Consider the following 21456-nt stretch of genomic DNA (forward strand, 5'->3'; position numbering starts at 1 on the left):
GGAGGAAGTGAGAAGTGAATCAATAATTAAGTTACAATGTTGAAAGTGCTCAAACAGAGGTGTGCTCAAGATACAATCGAAACCCTGAGGAGTGGGCGACCCCACGGGGCTGGATTGGGGAAGGGAGGGTAGGACGGTTTGCTGTCCAAGTTTGTGCTGGGTCTCCAGAGATTCCGCAGGGGCAATTCCAGCAGAACCAGTCCTCTGAGGCCGTGTACAGCTCTTGGGCGGCTATGGTGGGATGGAGCACGAGTGGACCCTGGCTCCTTGGGGGCGAAGGATGTTAGCAATATCTGGGTCCTACTTGAAAGATACGGGATGGAGTTTGCAGTCTGAAGGCGGGATGCAGGAAGGAGAGGCGAACAGCTTCTCTAAATTCGCCCCACTTTCTCACACAGGGCAGAAGAGATAGGGGGAGTGGGGGTGGGGGAGACTTTTGGGAAGCTAGTCGACCAAAAACCTCAGTTCGCCGGGGTCCGGTAGCCTCATTGCTCTTCCCCGGCCTCTGCACCCGGCCGGAACTCATGTCATCAGGCCTAGTTTCCCGCCGGCCTGGAAAAGCAGACGGCCCTACAGAGAAGTGGAGAACTCGGTCAGGAAAAGCCGGGCTCGGGCGGAAGTCACTCTGAGGCGTCGGCAGGGGAGGCTAGTGAACGCCAGCGGGGAGTTGGAGCGACCGGGGCGTGTGAGGGCCCCACGGCCCTAGCAGGTGAGGGGTAAGGGGGCTGTGGCACGGCCCCGACCGCTCCCTGACTAAACACCGGGGCTCTAGGGTTGGTTTTGCCGCTTACTAGTTGTATGACCGGGAGTAATTTAATTTGCTTAGTAAGTGGAATAATAGTACCTTTCTCACGGTTGTTGTGAGGAGTTAACGAAAATACACCCAGGACAGTTTCTGGCACATAGTAAACTCTGGATATACAGTCTTCACTAATACTGCTCTCAGCTGCGTGGGTTACGTTGCTATGAAAACTCACCAACTTCCGCCCGGGATCATCCAGTTAATGATTTTGACTTTATGTTTATTGGTAAAAGTATGAAACAAAACACTTATAATTAAAGTTATATTATTAGAGAAGTGATAGCACTACTGAGGGGTTGGAAAATAGGGTGAATAATATTACTTATAATCCCATCATCCTACACACGACTTTAAGCCTTTTTCTTCTTTTTTACCCCCAAATCTTTTTGTGCGTACGTTTTTATAGTTGTAATGTTAGTGTATATGCATTTTGATTCCTCCTTATTTGCCACTCAGTAGTGTAGCCTAACATGGTGTTAACGAAAATCGTGTTTATGATTGTACAAATTCCATTTTATAGGGTTATCATTTATTTTCCAAATTCCTGCATATGTAGAGGTAAAATCATATAAAGAAGTCAGTGAGGGAAATTTAGATATTACCTATGATTCCAGGACGTGAGATCAACTGTTATTTTTCCTGTTTCCCTTCTATTTTTTAGTCCATGTGAAAACATACTGTTTGCACGGTTTTCATTTATTTTAGCAAACATTGTGTATCAGTTATGTTTAAACCATAGTCCAGGATTAAAGTCAGGCTAGTTAGGTAGACAGAAAAAAAAGCAAGATTCTAATAGTTTGTAAGGGCTGTGAGATGTATGCATAGGTTCTCATAAGAATATGGAGGAAGAGCAATGTCAGTGCCCTCCAATCAGAGGCCACCAGGAACATGCTTGTAGTTGAAGTTAGGCTTATTACTCTTGTAGTGAGAAAGAACACATGCCATGGGAAACCATGGGGCATCTCAGTAAGAGGGTGTTAGAAGGGATTTATTGTTGGACTTAGGTTTGTGTTAGGTGATTTAGGGGAAAGTATTGAGGAGGTGGAGGCAATTCTATAATTAGGAGAGAATCTTATCTATCTAGAGTGAGGCTAATGCTATGACTGGTCAGTGTATGGCAGTCACTCATATTAGCCAGGATAGTAGAATGTTTGGTCACTTTTTGTTTTTTTTTTGTTTTTTTTTTTGCGGTACGCAGGCCTCACGAACCCGTGTCCCCTGCATCGGCAGGCGGACTCTCAACCCCTGCGCCACCAGGGAAGCCTCACTTTTGTGGTTTTTGAGCAATGTTTTTGTGTGTGTGTGTTCGGACATGATTATAGTTAGTATAATTAATAGAGCTGAGGGTATTTATTGCCCATGGAAGTGAGGAAAAGTTAGGCCAGGGAGTTGGGCACATTTTGGAGGGCCTTGTGTACCATTTTAGGAGTTTGAATTTCTGGAGGGAATTGCTGAATAAGGGGAGTCCCATCATATTTAGAAAAATCCCCTTTGTTGCCAGGCAAAGGTTGGATTGGGAGAGGAGGAGGAGATCTGAGTTAGGACCTTACTAAATCCTAAAGGGTGTTCTCAGTGCCAACTTTAAGGGCAACACCTGGTGGCTCGTTAGAAAATAAAGAATCTCAGGCCCCATCCTTCACCTACTAAATCAGAATCTGCACTTTAACAAAATTCCCAGATGATTCATAGGCGCTTTAACATTTGAGAAGCCCTTTGATGGGGGAATTACAGTAGTTCTGGTAAGAAACAATAAAACCCTGAACCAAGACAGTGGTGGTAGTGGTGAAGAAATGTGGAGATATTATTTGTTCAACAAATATTAGAAGCCTCCTGCATGTCTGGCACCATCCTGGTTGCTGGAAGTACCACAATGAAGATAGTCTCCCCCCTCCAGACACTTCCAGTCTGGCAGGGGAGACTGACAAGGGAACTGTCAAACTGTAGCAGGGAAAGTGTAAGCCCAGGATGCAACACATCAAAAGGTCTTGGTGGAGTTGAGTAATTAAGGGTTCTTGGAGGAGGTAATGGATGCCTAAGCTGAGTCCCAAAGGATAAATCAGCCAGCAGAAATCGGTAGAGGGCATTTCTGGCCTAGGAGCAGCAATCTGCCAAGGCATGAAACCCAGAAAGGGGGTACTAGGTGGCATAGGTGGCACTTGTTAGACCACAGGTGTTCTCTGTGGTTAGAGCAGAGTAGGATGTGATTAGAGGGGAGATTGGAGAAATGAGCAGAGGCCAGATCTGGAGGGGTCTTACAGACCCCGTGGAGAAAGTCGAGTTTTATTCTGAAGATCATGAGAGCCTCTGAAGAGTTTTTTTATTTTTTTGCGGTACGCGGGCCTCTCACTGTTGCGGCCTCTCCCGTTGCGGGGCACAGGCTCCGGAAGCGCAGGCTCAGCAGCCATGGCTCACGGGCCCAGCCACTCCGCGGCATGTGGGATCTTCCCAGACCGGGGCACGAACCCGTGTCCCCTGCATCGGCAGGTGGACTCCCAACCACTGCGCCACCAGGGAAACCCCCTCTGAAAAGTTTTAATCACAGAAAACAATCAATTTTGTGTATTAGGCCCTCTAGATGCTGAGTGGTGGGATAAGGTGGAGGTCTGGGTGCAAGCCTGGAGTGCAGTGATTTAGGCGAGAGAAGGTGGTGAGCCACCTGATGTGGGGAGTGAGGGAGGAGGGGCAGTCTGGAAAGATGACCAGTCCTGTGTTGTAGATAGAGTGGTCTGGGTGCCATTTTGATGTAGACTCTCAGGCGACTGAGCTGAATTGTTGGATTTGGGCATTTTTGAAGCTTTTTTTTTTTTTTTTTAAGTTTTCAGCATTCCATCTAGTTTCTCACTCAGTACTGTGTTCTGACTAGTGGGTGATTTTTTGTTTTTGATTTTTCTCTCTCCTGGTCTCCAGTGAGAGAAAGACAAAGGAGAAAGATGAAGAAGTCAGCATTCCGTATTTTATTTCATTTTCGGGGTAGCTGGAATAAGTAGGAGAGGGGACTCTTTAGCCTTCCTGGTTCTTGCAGCACTTCCTGCCAGCAGTCATTGAATGTTGCTGCAAGAGCAAAGTTGTTATTTCAGTAGAGCTATGGAAGTTATATTACTAATGGTTAACGTAGGGAGAGGCAGCAGTAACTAATGGAAGGATTTAAGGCCAGGGTTCTAGTGCTAGCTTCCATACTGATTAGCATTGTAATCTTAGGCAAGTTACTTCACCTGTTGGTGTCTAGTTTCTTGTGAAAGGAGATAACTACCTAACTTGTCTTACAGGAGGCTTATGTGGATTAAATATTTGTCAGGGTGACTTAAAAATACTAAGAATGGCATTTAAATGTAATGGTATTATTGCTACTATTGTTTAGGTTCTGTCTTTGAGGAGATCAGATAGTGGCTGATAGAGCCTTGTTACTCAAAGTGTGGGCCTTAGACTAGGAGCTTCTTAGACATGAAGAATCTTGGGGATCTTGTCAGACTTACTGGATCAGAGAAACCTTTTATAGCCATTATTCCATCTGATCTATAGAAGAATCCCTTGAGGTAGGTAGGGGAGGTGTTAGCACATCCATTCCCCCGAGGAAATGGAGGCCTCAAAAGATCAACTGTTTTACCTGAGGGTAAACAGTTCTAGGTGTGAAGTCCAGGCCTCTGACTCCACATACAATGTGAACTGTAGTCTCTTCTTTTTATAGATGAAGTGCTAAAATGTTGGTTAGCCTAGATCCTGGAGTGAATTACTGACAGTTGAATATTTTATTTTAGGAACCAATTACTTCTTTAAAAATCCGGCATAAAAATTTGCTTTAAAATTGACAACCTTTTGAAGCACATACTTGAATTATTTGGGGGTTGATCATTAACTCCATGGAGGGGCCTGTGTTTCTGTTCATCTTGGCATTTTTTCACAAGGCAGTGGGATGTATTATGTACAGTGTAAACATTCTTCTGCTCATAGTAGGCCCTGGGTAAATGTTCATAGAATTAGAAAATAAGTTCATGAATTTCATAGTACATGATCCATGTTGAATTTGAAATTATGATGCATTCATTGGCTATACTGGTAACTCTTCACTGTCTCTTTTATTATAGGTGGAATTGGGCTATTTGCTGAAGCTTCTTTCCCTGGTAGGCCAGGGAAAAATTTACATTTTGATTTTCTTTTAATCATGGCTTTGGTTCATAAATTGCTGAATGGCACTTATATTCTCAGAAAATGCCCGAAGCCAGGTGTTGCCTCTTGTCCATTTTTGAGTACTCGCTTTGCAGATTATTGTTCCAGCAGTCTTGAGAAACCAGTGGCTGCTCCTGGCAAAGCCCCTTCTCAGAGGAAGACTGAAGGGAATTTGGAAGGACATCACCAGAGAGAAGTTGCTTTGGATATAACTTCTCCTGAGGACAAGCCTGAAGTTAGTTTTGATAAAGCAATTAAAGAAGAAATAAAGGACCATTTTAGGCGTTTGAAGGATGATATTGTGAATCATTGGATAGGGCCTGAAGGCCGCCCTCTGCATGAGGTCTTGATGGAACAAGCCAAGGTTGTCTGGCAGTTCCGCGGCAAAGAAGATTTGGATAAGTGGATAGTGACTTCTGATAAGACGATTGGTGGCAGAAGTGAAGTGTTCCTGAAAATGGGCAGGAATAACCAAAGTGCACTGCTGTATGGAACTCTGAGCTCTGAGGCACCCCAGGACGGGGAGAGTGGCCGAAGTGGATACTGTGCAATGATATCCAAGATTCCAACGGTACGTGAGACCCAGGAGCTGCAGTTTTCTAGTGAACTGAGGTGAACTTCATTGTAACATGAACTATAGCAGACAGCTTTTTTTTCTGTAAATGAAAACAGCTGGCATCTCATCTTGTGTATGGGGTTAAATAACTGCTGGGCACAAGTGTAAAGTTTCATAAGCACAAGGGGGAAGTGGTTCCTGAAGAGAGGTTACATGTTTCTGGGCATCACTTGGGGCCAGGGTGGGGCATGCTTATGTTTGAGGAGCCCTGAGAGGTTAGATATTTAAACGATGATCTGGGGAGATTTACATCTCCTCTAACATAGGCCGTAGACCCTCTAATGGCTGGGGGTTCCTTAGAGTGGAAGTAGGGTCAGCCGGGGTTTTCGTTTTTTTTTTTAACGTAAACTTTTAAATTTTAGAATATTTTTGGTATTACAGAAAAATTGCAAAGATGGTACTGAGAGTTCCTGTGTGTCTCTCACCCAGCTTCTCCAGTTGTTACCATCTTACATCACTTGGTACATTTGCCACAACTGAGAAGCCAACATTGCTGCGTTACTGTTAACTAATTCCAGACTCTATTTGGATTTCACCAGTTTTTCCATAATATCTTTTATTCTGTTTCAGTATCCCAGCCAGTATACATTACATTACATCCAGTTGTCATGTCTCCTTAGTCTGTTACTTAGTCTTTCCTTATTTCTTAGTCTTTCCTTATTTTTCATGAGGATTTGAGAAATACTGGTCAGGTATTTTGCAGAATGATCCTCAATTTGGGATTTTCTGATTTTTTTTCCTCCTCGTTAGACTTGGGTTTTCTGGGTTTTTAGGAAGAACAGCACAGAGTTGAAGTACCCTTCTCATCGTATTAGGGTACATGCTAGTAGCATGACTTATCACTGATGTGTTAACCTTGATCACCTGTTCAAGATAGTATTTGTCAGATTACTCCATTGTTAAGTTACTTTTTTTTTTTCCCTCCATATTCTGTTCTTTGGAAACAAGTCACTAAGTGTACCCTGCATTCAAGGCATGGGGTAGGGTGTGGGATTAAGTTCTAGCTCCTGGAAGGGGCAGTATTTACATAAATTATTTGGGATTTTTCAGAAAGGAAGATTTGTTTCTTCTCCCACATTTATTTATTTATTCAGTCATTTAGTATGGACTCACACTTTGGGTTATAATCCAATACTATGTTATTTATTTTGTTGCTCAGATTGTTCCAGCTTTGGCCACTGGGAGCTCTTTCAGGTTGGCCGTGTCCCTTTGACATGCCCCCATCCTTTTGTGTTTTTGAGCACTTTTTGGCACTACGAGGTGCTGTAAGCTCATCTTGTATTTCCTCTGTTCCAACCCTAGAATTAGCCATTTCTCAAAGGAGCCCTAGTTCTTTTTTTTTTTGGAAGATGGAGTTGGAAACCAAGATCTGGATGCTGAGTATGCTTGTTGCTTCTGGATTGACACTATTTCTAGGACCTCTCAGTGGACACAGCTAGGAAATATATGTATGCATACCAACTCATGGAAACACACATCTGTAACTATTTCTATATCAAGCTAAGTATGAGTTCATACTGATGCTTTGACTCTAATCCGGTACCACATGATTTATTCTAGCTTCCTCCCTCTTGTTTATTGATAACTTCTGTAACGGTGTGAAGCCTGTCTCCCGCCACTTACTATACATTTATTAATTCGACCCAAGAGTACATGTAAAGCAGTTTCAGGGCTTCCCTCATGGCACAGCGGTTAAGAATCTGCCTGCAAATGCAGGGGACACGGGTTCGAGCCCTGGTTCGGGAAGATGCTACATGCCACAGAGCAACTAAGCCTGTGCGCCACAACTACTGAGCCTGCGCTGTAGAGCCCGTGAGCCACAACTACTGAGCCTGCGTGCCGCAACTACTGAAGCCTGCACGCCTAGAGCCTGTGCTCCGCAACAGGAGAAGCCACTGCAGTGAGAAGCCCGTGCACCGCAACGAAGAGTAGCCCCTGCTCGCCGCAACTAGAGAAAGCCTGCACACAGCGGCGAAGACCCAACGCAGCCGGAAATTAAATAAATAAAGCAGTTGCAGAATTTCTAACCCATAACCCTGTGAGAAACAACTTTACCAACTACAGTACAATGTTTATCTATAGTTTCTTTTGTCTTTAGCCTTTTGGTTTCCAGTCAGAACACCATTTTCCAAGGCTACTTAGGTCAGCTCCTTTGTCTCGCCACCAGCCTGTTGCTTTTTGCAATGCTGATCAGGTGTTTCAGGGCTGCTCTGGACAGGTTCCCATGCCCGGCTGTGGCCACAGCCCATGGGTGTTTGCTTGGTTGTGGTGCCCTTTTTTTTTTTTTTTTAATATTTATTCATTCATTCATGCATGCATGCATGCTGTGCCAGGTCTTAGTTGCAGCAAGCGGGATCTTTGTTGCGGCATGTGGGATCTTTAGTTGCAGTATGCGAACTCTTAGTTGCTGCATGCGGGATCTAGTTCCCTGACCAGGGATCGAACCTGGGCCCCCTGCACTGGGATTGCGGAGTCTTAGCCACTGGACCACCAGGGAAGTCCCTTGGTTATGGTGTTTTAAGGAGAAAGGCAAATGATAGGAATAGTATTAGGCTCCCTCTCTCCAGATAATGATGAAAAAGAAAGGTTCATGTTCTTTCAGAGGTAATAAACTATGTGTACAAGATTTTTTTTTTCAGGCCCTGAAAATCCACAGAATGGATTTGGTCAGCCCACAGTAGAAAATAATTCTATGATGTACTGTGGAATAATGAAAGTAGTTGATAACATTTATTCAGTTACCCTGCCAGTCCTTGTGCTAATTACTTTATATACATTATCCCTTTTATTCCCCACATCAATCCTGTAAGGTATAAACATCCCAGTTTTACAGATGATGAAACAGGCTTGGGGAGATTTAGTAGCTTGTCTAAAATTACATGACTAGTAAGTAATAGTTCCTATCTGAGCACTGTTATTCTTGAAATCCGATTAGCTCTGAGATTGCTGTAAACAAACACCTTTGGAAATTAACACTACGTTCTACTTTCAGAGACAATTTAGGTAGTTGTTAAGAACACAGATTTTGGAGTTAAATAGCGCTGGACCTACCACTTACTGGTTGAGTGCTCAGTTTCTTCATCTATAAAATGGAGTACAATGATAGTACCTATCTCAGAGCTGTTGTGAGGATTAAATTATGCATGCAGAGTGATTATGTATATTTTCAATGGATGGTAGGTGTTGTCAAAAAAATACCAGTTTTAAAACTTGAGGTCTTTCATAGTTTTCTGATTTATGGGAAGGCAGTTGTCATAAAATGGTCCAGTCAGAAGCCATTGCTTCCTAGGCCCTGGGAAAGAAAGTACATACAGTAATTCATTTCCGTTCAGTGACACAAGTGAGTGTCTACCCCATGTAAACACTGTCCTGGGCCAATCAGGTCTTGAACATTACCTTAGAAACATTTAACTAGGTCAGTATTTTGTACCAAAATAAGAATCACCAGATTTATCTGCCTCCTTACCGCGGTAGGAAGCAGAAAAAAGCAGAAAAATGGCTTGTTGATCCTTTTGATGCTGTAAAAGGTGATGACTCACATTTTGCTAATAGTGGAAAATGAGGTGAAATTAACTTTCCTTTCTATACCTTAGGGCCCTTTTGAGAGGAAGAGGTTTTATGATTGGTCCCAGTTCAACACTCTGTATCTTCGTGTCCGTGGAGATGGTCGACCTTGGATGGTGAATATCAGGGAGGACACGGATATAATCCAGAGGAAGGATCAGATGTACAGTTACTTCATGTTCACCCGTGGGGGGCCCTACTGGCAGGAAGTCAAGGTAACAGCATAAGTCTTTACTATGTATGAAAATGAGGTCTTATGAGATCATGGTTACATTGTAGTTTTTTTTTTTTTCTTATTAATTCCTCTTGGACAGTGTGGGAAAGGAAAGAAGGAAGAGGACCTAAGGGCAAGATTTACATAATTGACTTTTTTTATTTTTTGGCTGCGTTGGGTCTTCGTTACTGCGCATGGGCTTTCTCTAGTTGTGGTGAGCAGGGGCTACTCTTTGTTGCCGTGCGCAGGCTTCTCACTGCAGTGCCTTCTCTTGTTGCGGAGCATGGGCTCTAGGCACGTAGGCTTCAGTAGTTGCAGCACGCGGGCCCTAGAGCACAGGCTCAGTAGTTGTGGTGCGTGGGCTTAGTTGCTCTGCGGCATGTGGAATCTTCCCAGACCAGGGATCAAACCTGTGTCCCCTGCACTGGCAGGCGGATTCTTAACCACTATGCCACCAGGGAAGTCCGACTTTTTCTTTTATTAATATAAATGTTAGCTTACTGACCAGTAAATATTTTTGATAAGGATGTGGCCAGGTCCATGCTGAGTCATGGGTCCATCTCTGCCCTGTGCATAATTATCAGTACTGTAGGTATTTCTTCTTAAGTTCTGGCCGTATCATCTCTTCCAGGCAACTGTACTAAGCTAGTGTCCCTAGCTGAGCAGAAAGGCTCCTTTAAGAGGAATAAATACTTCATACTTTACAGTTATCAACATTTTTGGTTTTGTTTATTTCTTGGTAATATAAGGCAATCTTATTTTGTAGGGAGAAAAAACTTTTAGAAGGTAAAAAATGTTAATCAGGAGGAAAATAGTGGAAATTCAGGGAGTGAGGGCAAAATCAGGTGCCCATTCTTTTCTTCTGCCTTCTGAAGGTTTTTAATCCATAAATTCAAAAGAAAGTCCCCATTTTGCTCATACTTAAACCTAAGGGTTCATCCTGGATCCCTTTCTCCCCCACACCACATCTAGTCTTTTAACAAATTCGCTCACCTATCCTTCCAGAATACACTTAGAATCTGACCATTTCTAGCCATCTCTTCCACTCTCACCCTAGTCCAGGCCTTTGGACTACTACAAGAGCTTCTTTATTGATATCCTTCTTTGTCTTCTTGCCTCCTAAAGTCCACTCTGCACACAGCAGCCAGAGTGATCTTTCTAAAGCATAGTTCAGATTATATCACTCATATGCTTAAAACCCTCCCGTGGTCTCCCCTTATTAGAATACAGTCCAAACTCTTTAACATGGCCTACGGGGCCTACAGTAGCAGATCCCTGTCTTCATCTTCAGTCTGTCCTCCCCCCTCCCTCCTCCATACTGGCCCCTTTTGTGTGTGTCATACCCAACAAACTACTTCTGTCTCAGAGCCTTTGTATTTCATGCTGTATCTGTGGGCGTGCTCTTCTCCCACGTCTTCACCTGCTTCCTCTTTCCTATTATTTACCTCTCAGCTCCAAAGCCACCTGAGAGGCCTTTCCTGATCCTTCTAGCTAGAGTTGCACCTTCTCACCCAATAACAACATCCTGTTTAATTTTTTCGTAGAACTTATCACTAAGTAAAATTATCTTTTTCATTCACTTGTCTATTTCATTCATTCAATTATCTTTTTCATTCACTTGTCTATTTGTTTATTGTTACTCTCTACCAGGCTCCTCTGGAACATAAATTCTGTAAGTTCTGAGAGCAGGGACTTTGTCTGTATCCTTCATAGCTGTTTCCCCTGCACCTAGAACAGTGCAATGCCTAGCATATAATAGATACATATTTATACACTAATACAGATGTATAACCAAAAAATTATTATGTATGTAACACTTGTATATAAATAATACTTATAACAAATTACTAAACAAAACAAGTATCTCATTATAGAAAATTTAGAAAATGCAGAAAAGGAAAAAAATCTTGTGGTACCACTCCCCAGAGGTAAAATACTATTTTTATTTTAGTATGCACCTTCAGACTTTTCTATTTACACTTTTTTTTTACAAGAATTGTATTGTGCCAGTGCTGTTTTATAACATACATTGTTCACTGAACTGAATTTTATATACAACTTTCTGTTGAAATATATTTCTACATCATTTTTGGTATCTGCATGATATTATGTAAATAGACACAATTTACTTACTCCATCCTCTATTGTTGTACATTTAGATTGTTTTCAGAGTTTTTCACTCTTATACCAAACTCTGAGGTAAATATCCTTAAATATTTTCTTAGATGTATTTCTGGAAATAAAATTCCAAGAATAAATGATATGTACATTTTTAAGGCCTTTGATGCACATTGCCAAATTATTTGCCACTATAATCATTGACAATTACTTATTACTTTCTTTCCTGAAAATACATGTAGTTCTAATCTTTGGCTGGAAATGATAGTTGTTTGGAACATCTTTCCTTAAACTATTATTATTACTTTAAAATTTTATTTTTGGCTGCGTTGGGTCTTAGTTGCTGCACGCAGGCTTTTTCTAGTTGCAGCGAGAGGGGGCTACTCTTTGTTGAGGTGCGTGGGCTTCTCATTGCGGTAGCTTCTCTTGTTGTGGAGCGTGGGCTCTAGGCATGTGGGCTTCAGTAGTTGTGGCGTGCAGGCTCAGTAGTTGTGGCTTGCGGGCTCTAGCGCGCTGGCTCAGTAGTTATGGCACACAGGCTTGGCTGCTCCATGGCATGTGGGATCTTCCCGGACCAAGGATTGAACCTGCGTCCCCTGCATTGGCAGGCAGATTCATAACCACTGCGCCACCAGGGAAGTCCCTCTTTAAATTATTAAAGGAAGTGTTGCGGAAGAGATTTTGATTTTTATCTTTTTAATAAATTTATTTATTTATGGCTGTGTTGGGTCTTCATTGCTGCACGTGGGCTTTCTCTAGTTGCAGCACACGGGGGCTACTCTTCTTTGCAGTTCACGGGCTTCTCATTGCAGTGGTTTCTTTTGTTGCGGAGCACAGGCTCTAGGCACACAGGCCTCAGTAGTTGTGGCTCGCGGGCTCTAGAGCGCAGGCTCAGCAGTTGTGGTGCACGGGCTTAGTTGCTAGGTGCCATGTGGGATCTTCCTGGACCAGGGCTCGAACCCATGTCCCCTGCATTGGTAGGCAGATTCTTAACCACTGTGCCACCAGGGAAGTCCCAGGGAAGAGATTTTTAAAAATTAAATGTTATTCATTGCTGTCCATGTCTTCATGAATAATTCTCCTTTAGTAAATAGAAGTGAGATGCTCAAATATTTACTATGATTAGAGAAAGAAAACAGAGGAAAATGATGGAAAAATTATGCATGCTAGTTTTCTGTCATTTGTAGAGAGAAAACAACTGTTGATCCTTTTCTTTTTATGCAAGCTGTACAATTTAATGCTTCTTCTTAGCTTCATTTTTTTTCCAGGCTAAAAAATTCCCTTGATGTGGACAGTGGCCTTAGCAAATTACATGACAAAAAGACAAAAGGCCAGTGGGGTGGGTGACACACGCTCCTTGAATGGTGAGCAGGTAGTATTGATTCTGTTTCCAAAATATATTTTGAATAATGAGGTAGATGAAGTGCCCAACCAGGATGCAAAAATGAGGAACTGACTGGAGGCTGGGGCTGCAGGGTCCCTTCCAGGTTTGTGTAACAGAAACGAAGGGAGCCCGTGAACTGAGGATGTTGACTGCACTTGGATTTGCTGTGTGAGGAACATGATCTTGTGCTTTATTAAATGAGCTTTGAATTGAGTTTGCTTTTTTGTCAGCAAGTGTTTTTGGTGATAATCTGAACAGTACATTTTATTTTTTTAACTCATTTTTATTTTTTGGCTCAAAAATCAAAATAATATAAAAAGATGTACAAAAGTCTCACTCCCACTCAGTTCTCTCTGCACCCTTTTTGCCCTCACCCTCTATAGGTAACCACATTTATTAGTTTCTTCCATAGATTTAGTTTTTTTAAGCAAATATAAGCAAGTATATATACACATACACTTATTTTCTCCCTTTTTTTACTCAAAAAATATAGCATACTTTATGTGTCTTCTGTGCCAGTTTATATTTTTTAAATTTAGATCCTGGAGAGCTTCCATATCACTACATGGAATTATTTTTCATTCTTTGTTATTTTGTTTGGTATTTTCTGTTATATGGATATCTCATAGCTGATTGAACTAGTCCTTATTGATAGATATTTGGGCTGTTCCCAATTGCTATAGTAAATTTTTTATTAGTTTTTTTTAGGCATTTAAAAAATTTGTTTTTAGGGGAAATTCACTGGTGGTCCAGTGGTTAGGACTTGGGGCTTTCACTGCCAGCGCCCAGGTTCAATCCCTGATCAGGGAACTAACATCCTGCAAGCCACACAGTGTGGCCAAGAAAAAAGTTGTATTTAATAACATAAATGATATTTATACTATAGATTTTGTTTATCTCTTACTTTTTTACTACTAATATATTGTGGAGGTCTTCCCACAGCATCATATATAGATCTACTTCATTTTTTAAAATAGCTGTATAGTATTCAGTTGTATGGTTGCACTATAATTTATTGAACTGTTCCCCTATTTTTCCTTTTTTTTTTTTAATTAGAAAAAGCTGTATCTTTATGTGTTTGTCAGAGTTTATCTGTAATATAAATTCCTAAAAGTGAAACTGTCAGATCAAGTTACGGCATTTCAAATTTTGCTAGATATTGCTGTGTTAGTTTCCTATTGTTACATAAAAAATTACCACAAACTTCGCACAGTTCTGTAAGTCATGGTTTGGGACACCCTGTGGCCAGGTTCAATGCTCAGGGCTTTCTAAGGCTGAAATCAAGGTGTCATCTGGGCTGTACTTCTTTTCAGAGGCTCTGGGGAAGAATCCACTGCCAAGCTCACTCTGGTTATTGGCCAGATTTAGTTCCTGTGATTGTAATGATGTCTTGGTTTCTTTACTGGTTGTCAGCTGGGAGTCACTCTCAGCTCCTAGAAGCTGTCCACATTCCTTACCATTTAGCTCCCTCCATCTTCAAAGCCAGCAGTGGAGAATCCCCTTGACCTTCCCCTTTGAATCCCTCTCATTCTTCTGACCTCTTTTACCAGGCACTTTTATGGGCTCAAGTGATTAAGTCAGACCTACAGAGGATAATCTTCCCTATATTAAAGTCAACTGATTTGGGACCAGACTTCAGGAGAGTCCCTTCAGAGCAGCACTGAGATTTGTGTTTGAATCCCTGGAAGAAGGTGATTTCCACTAGGTGGAAATCTTGGGGGTCATTTTAGAATCCTGCCTACCACAGTTGCTAGCTGCTGCTCTCTAAAAGAGTTGGACTAATTTGCACTCCTACCAGCAGTATACAGATGTGCCTATTTCTCCCATCCCCATTTTTCTACTGGGTTGTTTAATCTTTTTCTTAGTTATTTGTAAAAGTTTTGTGTTTAGGATACTAGTTTTTGCCATCAGAAAGTTATAATTGTTCTCTGTCATTTTTTCCTTTGGGACTCCTGGCTTAGAAAGGTTTTCACCTGTTTTCTTTTAGTACTTAGGTTATTTCATTAAAAAAATTTTTTTTTCTGTGATCCAAATGACTAGCCACTTGTTATAACTTCACATATTAATTTTAAAATTCAATTTAAACCGTTATTATTTTATCATTGCAGTTCTAAACAGATGCCTCCGTTGCTTGAATGTCAGATCTGAAGTCAATGGTTTCTTCTTTCAGATTCCTTTCTCCAAATTTTTCTTCTCTAATCGAGGAAGAATCCGGGATGCCCAGTACAAGCTTCTGCTCGACAAGGTAACATTTTCCTGTATTTTCACTCAGAACTATATTATCTTTAGTGAAACAGAACTCCTGTGAGGATGAGTTCAGTCCATTTTTGAAGGCTGGCAAATGAAAATTCCTATTTAAGTATACTCCTGTTATACCTAGACAGATGCTGACTCAGAGCTATCCTGTGAGCCAAACCCCAGTCCTGGAGGAATTTCAGTATGGTCCTCCTTTCAGCGTGCCTACATTTTATTTTAGCTTTAAAATAAGAGTATTAGAGTTCAGCAGAGCTTCAAGGAACCTCCATTAGACATCCATGTTGTACTTACTAGTCTTAACTGGCACTCCTTTAAAGAGAGAAGTAGAATGTGGAAAGAAAAGCAGTCCTGTACTTCCTCTAATTGGCTACGGCACATGAGAACTATCGTATACTTGCTAAGGGCTGATAGTACGGAATTTTAAAACTCTAGGAACAACATCAGCATATGAGATTTTGATCAATTTCTCTATTTTAAATTTAGATCTCTTCTATCGGATTCACCCTGGCTGATAAAGTGGATGGTCCATTCTTCCTAGAAATAGATTTTATTGGAGTATTTACTGATCCAGCCCATACAGAAGAATTTGCCTATGAAAATTCTCCAGAGCTTAATCCAAGACTTTTTAAATAGAGATCATGTAGTATTTCTGTGTTACTAAACTAAGGGTAGTAGAATCCACAATGACAAAAATAAAGTACTTCTTTAATGGCATCCAAACAATGGCGGGTATGTATTCCCTAAAACATAGCTAAATGCTGCTTCTAAGAGGGACCAGGATCTGAGCTGTACCTTAACTTAAGGAATCAAGTACTGATGCAGAGGTACTATGTAAATAACTGTTTTTGGTTAGAATGATTCCTATTAGCAACAGTTCCTATATAAGTAGGTGGTTTCCAAAGCAGGGAGTCTCTGAGGTGACTGTTTATGGCCCTCTACCATTCTATTCCTTATAGGTTTCTTCTGTTTTCTAACCTATCAGGATAGGAGACTGTGGAAGAATATTAAGGTGCTGTAGTAGTCACTGGGAAAAGATACCTGTTTTAGTCTGCCAAAGCTGCTATAACAAATGACTATAGACTAGGTGGCTTAAACAAAACACATATGTATTTCTTACAGTTCTGGAGGCTGGGAAGTCCAGGATACCTGGTGTCTGGTGAGTGCTTCTTGGCTTGTAGACAGCTGCCTTCTTACTGTATCCTCACATGGAGAGAACAAGTTCTAGTCTCTTTCTCTTCATATAAGTAGCACTAACCCCATCATGAGGGTGCCACCTGCCTGACCTAATTACCTCCCAAAAGCCTCCAAGTATACCTCAAAGTACCAAGTCACATTTGGAATTAGGATTTCAGTATATGGATTGGGCAGGGGGCGGGGGCAGGGAACAGACACAAGCATGCAGTCCATAACACCTGCATAGCTGGTTCTCCAAAGATGCATGATCCTTACCAGTTCTTACTTTATAGACTAATGTCCCCAAGGCTTTCCCAGTCATTTTTAGTATTAGAGATTGCATATACCAAAAATAAGACCCTGATTAACACAGTTTAAACTGATCAATTCTTGTCATCTTAGAGGAAGAAGTAGGAAACTATATGATATAGCCAGAGTACCCAACGAGAGCCAAGTTTAAAATAAGAGAATACACAAAGGCTGATAGCTTTCCCATCCATCTTGGCCTAAATACCTATTTTGTATGTTTTCATGTAATTATCTGTTTTTCAGCTTTATTGAGGTATAATTTATATAACATAAAGTTCATCTGTTTTAAGTATACAATTCAATGATTTTTTAGTTTATTTACAGAATTGTGCAGTCTTTTTTTTTTTTTTGGCTGTGTCGCATGGCTTGCTGGTTCTTAGTTCCCCGACCAGGGATTGAACCCAGGACCACGGCAGTGAAAGCGCCAAATCTTAACCACTGGACTGCCAGGGAATGCCCAGAATTCTGCAGTCTGTCTTTACATGAACTAATTGTAGGAAATTTCCATCAGCCTAGAAAGAAACCTCAGTGCCTCTTTGCAGTTACTCTTCATTCCCACGCTCAGCCCCACAATTATGAATCTACTTTTGCTATAGGTTTATCTTCTCTGGATATTTCATATAAATAGAATCATATATGATCTTTTGTGTCTTGCTTCTTTTCACTTAGCATAATGTTTTTGAGGTTCATCCATGTTGTAGCGTGTTTATCAGTATTTCATTTTTTTAGTGCATATTTTTAAAATCCATCCATTGATGGACAGCTGGATTTTTCTCCACTTTTTGGCTACTGTGAATAATACTGCTGTAAATATTTGCAGACACAAGTTTTGGTGTGGACATATGTTTTCATTTCTTAGGAGAATTGCTGGGTCATATGGTGGATGTACATTTAAATTTTTTAAAGAAACCACCAAACTGTTTTCCAAAGTGGTTATATCATTTCACCTTCCCAGTAGCAGTGTATTTGACACAGATTTCTTGATTGATCTGATCTCTGCCTCTTGATAGCAAAATCTGAGTTTATTAAGCACCCAGGAGTATGCCATGTTCTATGGGCCCATATACGTATAACAATAAGTATAATAGAATCTGACAGGTGCTGTGAAAATACAAAAGGACATAGTCATTTCTTCTAGGAGTGGGGAGTGGACGGTCAAGAAAGGATACACAAAGAGTACAAGTCAACTCTTGTTAGTCTTGGCTGGTCAACTAAATTTTAGAAACCAATTACATTTACAAAGAATCAATCTACCCCCATGGGAAAAAATTTTATTTATGAAAATTTTAAGCAGTACAAAACTCGGAAGCTGCATTCGGGTGCAACAGACATGAATATGATACTAAGCAACTCTAGTCTTTTCCATAAATTGAGTAAGATGTATAAGTTTGACAGAGCATATAGTAATCCTTAAAGCAGCAATCCTCAAATTTCAATATGACCCTGTATATTTCTAAATAAGCCAGGCTAGAATGAGCTAGTTTTGTTTTTAAGAATATATTGAGGAAAAAAAAAAAAAGAGATGTAATTGACAATTACATGAAGTGATCTGAAAGAGGTACATAGAAGCTTAAATGAAACATTTCGCATAGATAAAATATTGACGCCTCATAAACCCATATGGCCCACAGTTTCGGTAAGACTACTAGGTTCTCTAGAGGATGAAGAGGTGGCCTTTCACAGCTTACCCTATTCATAACTGGTTATTGTTCAATTTCTACTAAAGTCTGTAGTATAATTAGCTACCATCAGGTAAGTGCTTTTGCCTAGAAGAGGACTGAAGTTCTGTTATTAGAGCCAGCAGAGGGAACTTGACCTTAAAAATCTAGGTCAAGAATCTATAGGATGGGTCTTTTTAGAAAACTGAGTTAGTTGTACAGGGGCTTAGGTAAAAACTATTTCAAAAGAATTTGAGAGCTTTAAAGGTAGTAATGTCTTTTCAGGGGTAAAACATGTGAAGAAGCCACAGACACTACATATATACGAACAAAGTTAAGAGCAGAAAAAGGTCTTTTGGCTAAAGTGAGAGGACAGTACAAAAATATTTACAAAAGAGGGTTCAGAGAAAAGGAATATTTACGGGATATTAAATTATGAATGTTCAGCCATAATGAGGCCCCTTCGAACTCCCAGAACCTTTGCTTTCTTCTCCTTTCGTTCTTGCTCATGTTTCTTCCGTTGCTCCTCCCTAAGGAGGGATAGGTATATGTTAGGCTCTAGTGACGCTCCAAACAGACCACTTCAAAGCACCTATTGTTAGACTAATGTCCAAACTTAAAATGACATCCAGCACACTTGTGTAAAGCACACTCTTACAGGACACTGTGCTCTGTCCAGTGGTCTCTGTGATGGAAGCCACACCTGTAAGTCACTGTTGTGTTAAAAGGCTAGAACTTGGGGGTTTTTTTTGTTGTTGTTTTTAATGTTAAGGCAGCATTCTAAAATCAAGCATGGAATTGGAAGCAGAAGACACCTTGGAGATCGAATCCAACCCCTGTAGTTTTTTTAGTTTGTTTTAAATGAGAAACCTCTACCTGTGGAAGTCAAAGGTCGAGCTCAAAATCACATTGTCTAATAAAAGTACTAAAATTGGAATCAGGGTCTCTGACTTAAACCACTGATTTTGGGGAGAAGGAATTAAGAGAAAATAAAGGCCCAGAATCATGATAATGATTTTAATAGCAAATAATAAGGTCTTGGTGGTAGCTGGCAAGTCAAATGGTAGTTAACCCGGTACCAGGAGGGTGCCACACAGGGAATCGGCCAAACCGGGACCAGCTGCAGCCCAGGACAGACTCTGGTGTTAACTTGGTTTCCACACAGAAAGAAGCCACTAAGGATCATCCTGGGGTTTCCCCCTGTGTAGAGCCCTGAAGCCTAGAAAGCCTGCTTTCCCTGGGAGTGTGAAATTTACGTGCATACTTAGGTGCCCTGGGCACCTGGATTGGTATCTGGAGGGACATCCAGGTGCATTGTTTGGGCAGATAGGTCATGTAGGAGCAGTGCTGTGAACCGGGTCCTCTTCAGAATCGCCTGCAGAGCTTTGGAAACAATGCAGATATGTGGGTCCCATCTCAAACCTAGTGAATTAGAACCCACTGTGGTATTGCCTAGGCACATGTACTTTTATTAAGTTCTGTATATGATTCCACTTCTACCCTCTTGTTAAACACCACTATTACTGTGACTCTATCCCTCAGAGACTCTGCTTTTATATACAGTCTTTCAAAATTAAAAGAATAAGAACTGGATAATTATGTACTTACCTGGTCTGGCGATGAGGTTGTTTATAACTTTTCTTGTGTAAGCTTACTCTGTTGACATGTTCATTCAGAGAACTGTTTTCTTTAGATTGTCCCCATGGTTTCAGTTTTCCTAGTTTAGGACAGAGACAGAGACAGATTTAAGAAAATTCTTGGGACTTCCCTGGTGGCACAGTGGTTAAGAATCCGCCTGCCAATGCAGGGGCATGGGTCGAGCCCTGGCCTGGGAAGATCCCACATGCCACGGAGCAACTAAGACTGTGTGCCACAACTACTGAGCCTTTGCTCTAGAGCCTGCGAGCCACAACTACTGAAGCCTGCGCTCCTAGAGCCCATGCTCCGCAACGAGAAGCCACCGCAAGGAGAAGCCAATGCATCGCAACGAAGAGTAGCCCCCGCTCACCGCAACTAGAGAAAGCCCGCGCACAGCAATGAAGACCCAATGCAGCCATAAATAAATAAATGAAAAGATTCCTGTATTTATATTCCTAATTTTCTCTTCATCTGTGGCTACCTGCTTGCTGTCAACATTCATACTTTGTTTTTTTTTTTTTTGCGGTATGCGGGCCTCTCACTGTTGTGGCCTCTCCTGTTGCGGAGCACAGGCTCTGGACGCGCAGGCTCAGCGGCTGTGGCTCCCGGGCCCAGCTGCTCCACGGCATGTGGGATCTTCCCAGACTGGGGCACGAACCTGTGTCCCCTGCATCGGCAGGCGGACTCTTAACCACTGCGCCACCAGGGAAGCCCCATACTTTGTTTTTAAAGACATTTGCCAGTATAATTCTATTAATTTCAATTTAATATCCCACAGATAGACATTACATTTTTTTCCTCTAAAAATAAGTGTCTTCTACTTTTTAATCCTTGGAAAGCCAGAAAAAAATCTTAAAAAAACAAAAAAAACTTTAATACTGAATCCCATTACATAGCACATGAAAAGAAGCCATAACAACTAAGTAGTTTATCCCAACATTGCATAGGAATACTTAATATTAAAGTAGTATTTCATCTGTGCAGTTTATTATTATTGTTACCTATTAAAATGTATTTGGAATGGAACAAGTGGGAATATTTTGTTGGCTTTAGAACTGTGACCAAATTTCCAGATGTTTATATATTACTTTATTTGTATAGTTTGACCTACTTCTGAGTACCAAAGATTACCATTTGCAGTGTTTCCCATTTTATAAAAAGGACTTTCACACCTGCTGTATCATTTGATCCTTTCAGTAACCACTGAAGTAGTACTTATTTTCCCTTCCATAAAGGAATTAAATGACTTGTCTAGGATATAAAATAACAAGCACAGATGAAGCTCTCAACCAGGTTTTTTACCATCAGTAGAAGTTAGTGGTGATCAGTCATTCCCATAACAAATACTTTTTGAGTACCTGGTATGTGCCAGGGACTATTCTAGGTTCTAGGGACATAGCAGTGAACCAAGTGGTCAAAAATCCTTGCTCTCTTGGGGTTACATTTCCAGTGGTAGAGGTAGACAGTAGTCAAGTAAGATAACACCAGGTGGTACTATGTGCTATGGAGAAATGTAAAACAAGGTGAGGAATAAAGAGTGTGGGTGGGTGGGTGGGCAGG

General features: G+C 41.2%; 2 protein-coding genes across 3 annotated transcripts in view; one reads left to right on the forward strand and one right to left on the reverse strand.

Moving 5' to 3' along the window:
• The first annotated feature begins 596 nt into the window (after nucleotides 1-596).
• Nucleotides 597-15832, forward strand: NDUFAF1 (NADH:ubiquinone oxidoreductase complex assembly factor 1). The gene is made up of 5 exons (XM_024732334.1): nucleotides 597-709; nucleotides 4885-5537; nucleotides 9176-9361; nucleotides 15033-15107; nucleotides 15602-15832. Exons 2-5 carry the CDS (start codon nucleotides 4962-4964, stop codon nucleotides 15749-15751), a joined length of 987 nt encoding a protein of 328 aa, XP_024588102.1. The 5' UTR covers nucleotides 597-709; nucleotides 4885-4961; the 3' UTR covers nucleotides 15752-15832.
• A 2013-nt stretch (nucleotides 15833-17845) lies between these two features.
• Nucleotides 17846-21456, reverse strand: part of NUSAP1 (nucleolar and spindle associated protein 1) — a 67194-nt gene continuing 63583 nt past the window's right edge. For both annotated transcript variants that reach the window (XM_024732590.1, XM_024732589.1), the window contains exons 10-11: nucleotides 19867-19975; nucleotides 17846-18788 (exon numbers count right to left, since the gene is read on the reverse strand). In XM_024732590.1, the coding sequence (XP_024588358.1) occupies nucleotides 18692-18788; nucleotides 19867-19975 (206 nt within the window). In that variant the 3' untranslated portion in view covers nucleotides 17846-18691. The remainder of the gene's footprint in view (nucleotides 18789-19866; nucleotides 19976-21456) is intronic.

Source organism: Neophocaena asiaeorientalis, unplaced genomic scaffold (assembly GCF_003031525.2).
Source record: "Neophocaena asiaeorientalis asiaeorientalis breed wild unplaced genomic scaffold, Neophocaena_asiaeorientalis_V1.1 scaffold119, whole genome shotgun sequence".
In the NCBI taxonomy this organism is placed as follows: Eukaryota; Metazoa; Chordata; class Mammalia; order Artiodactyla; family Phocoenidae; genus Neophocaena; species Neophocaena asiaeorientalis.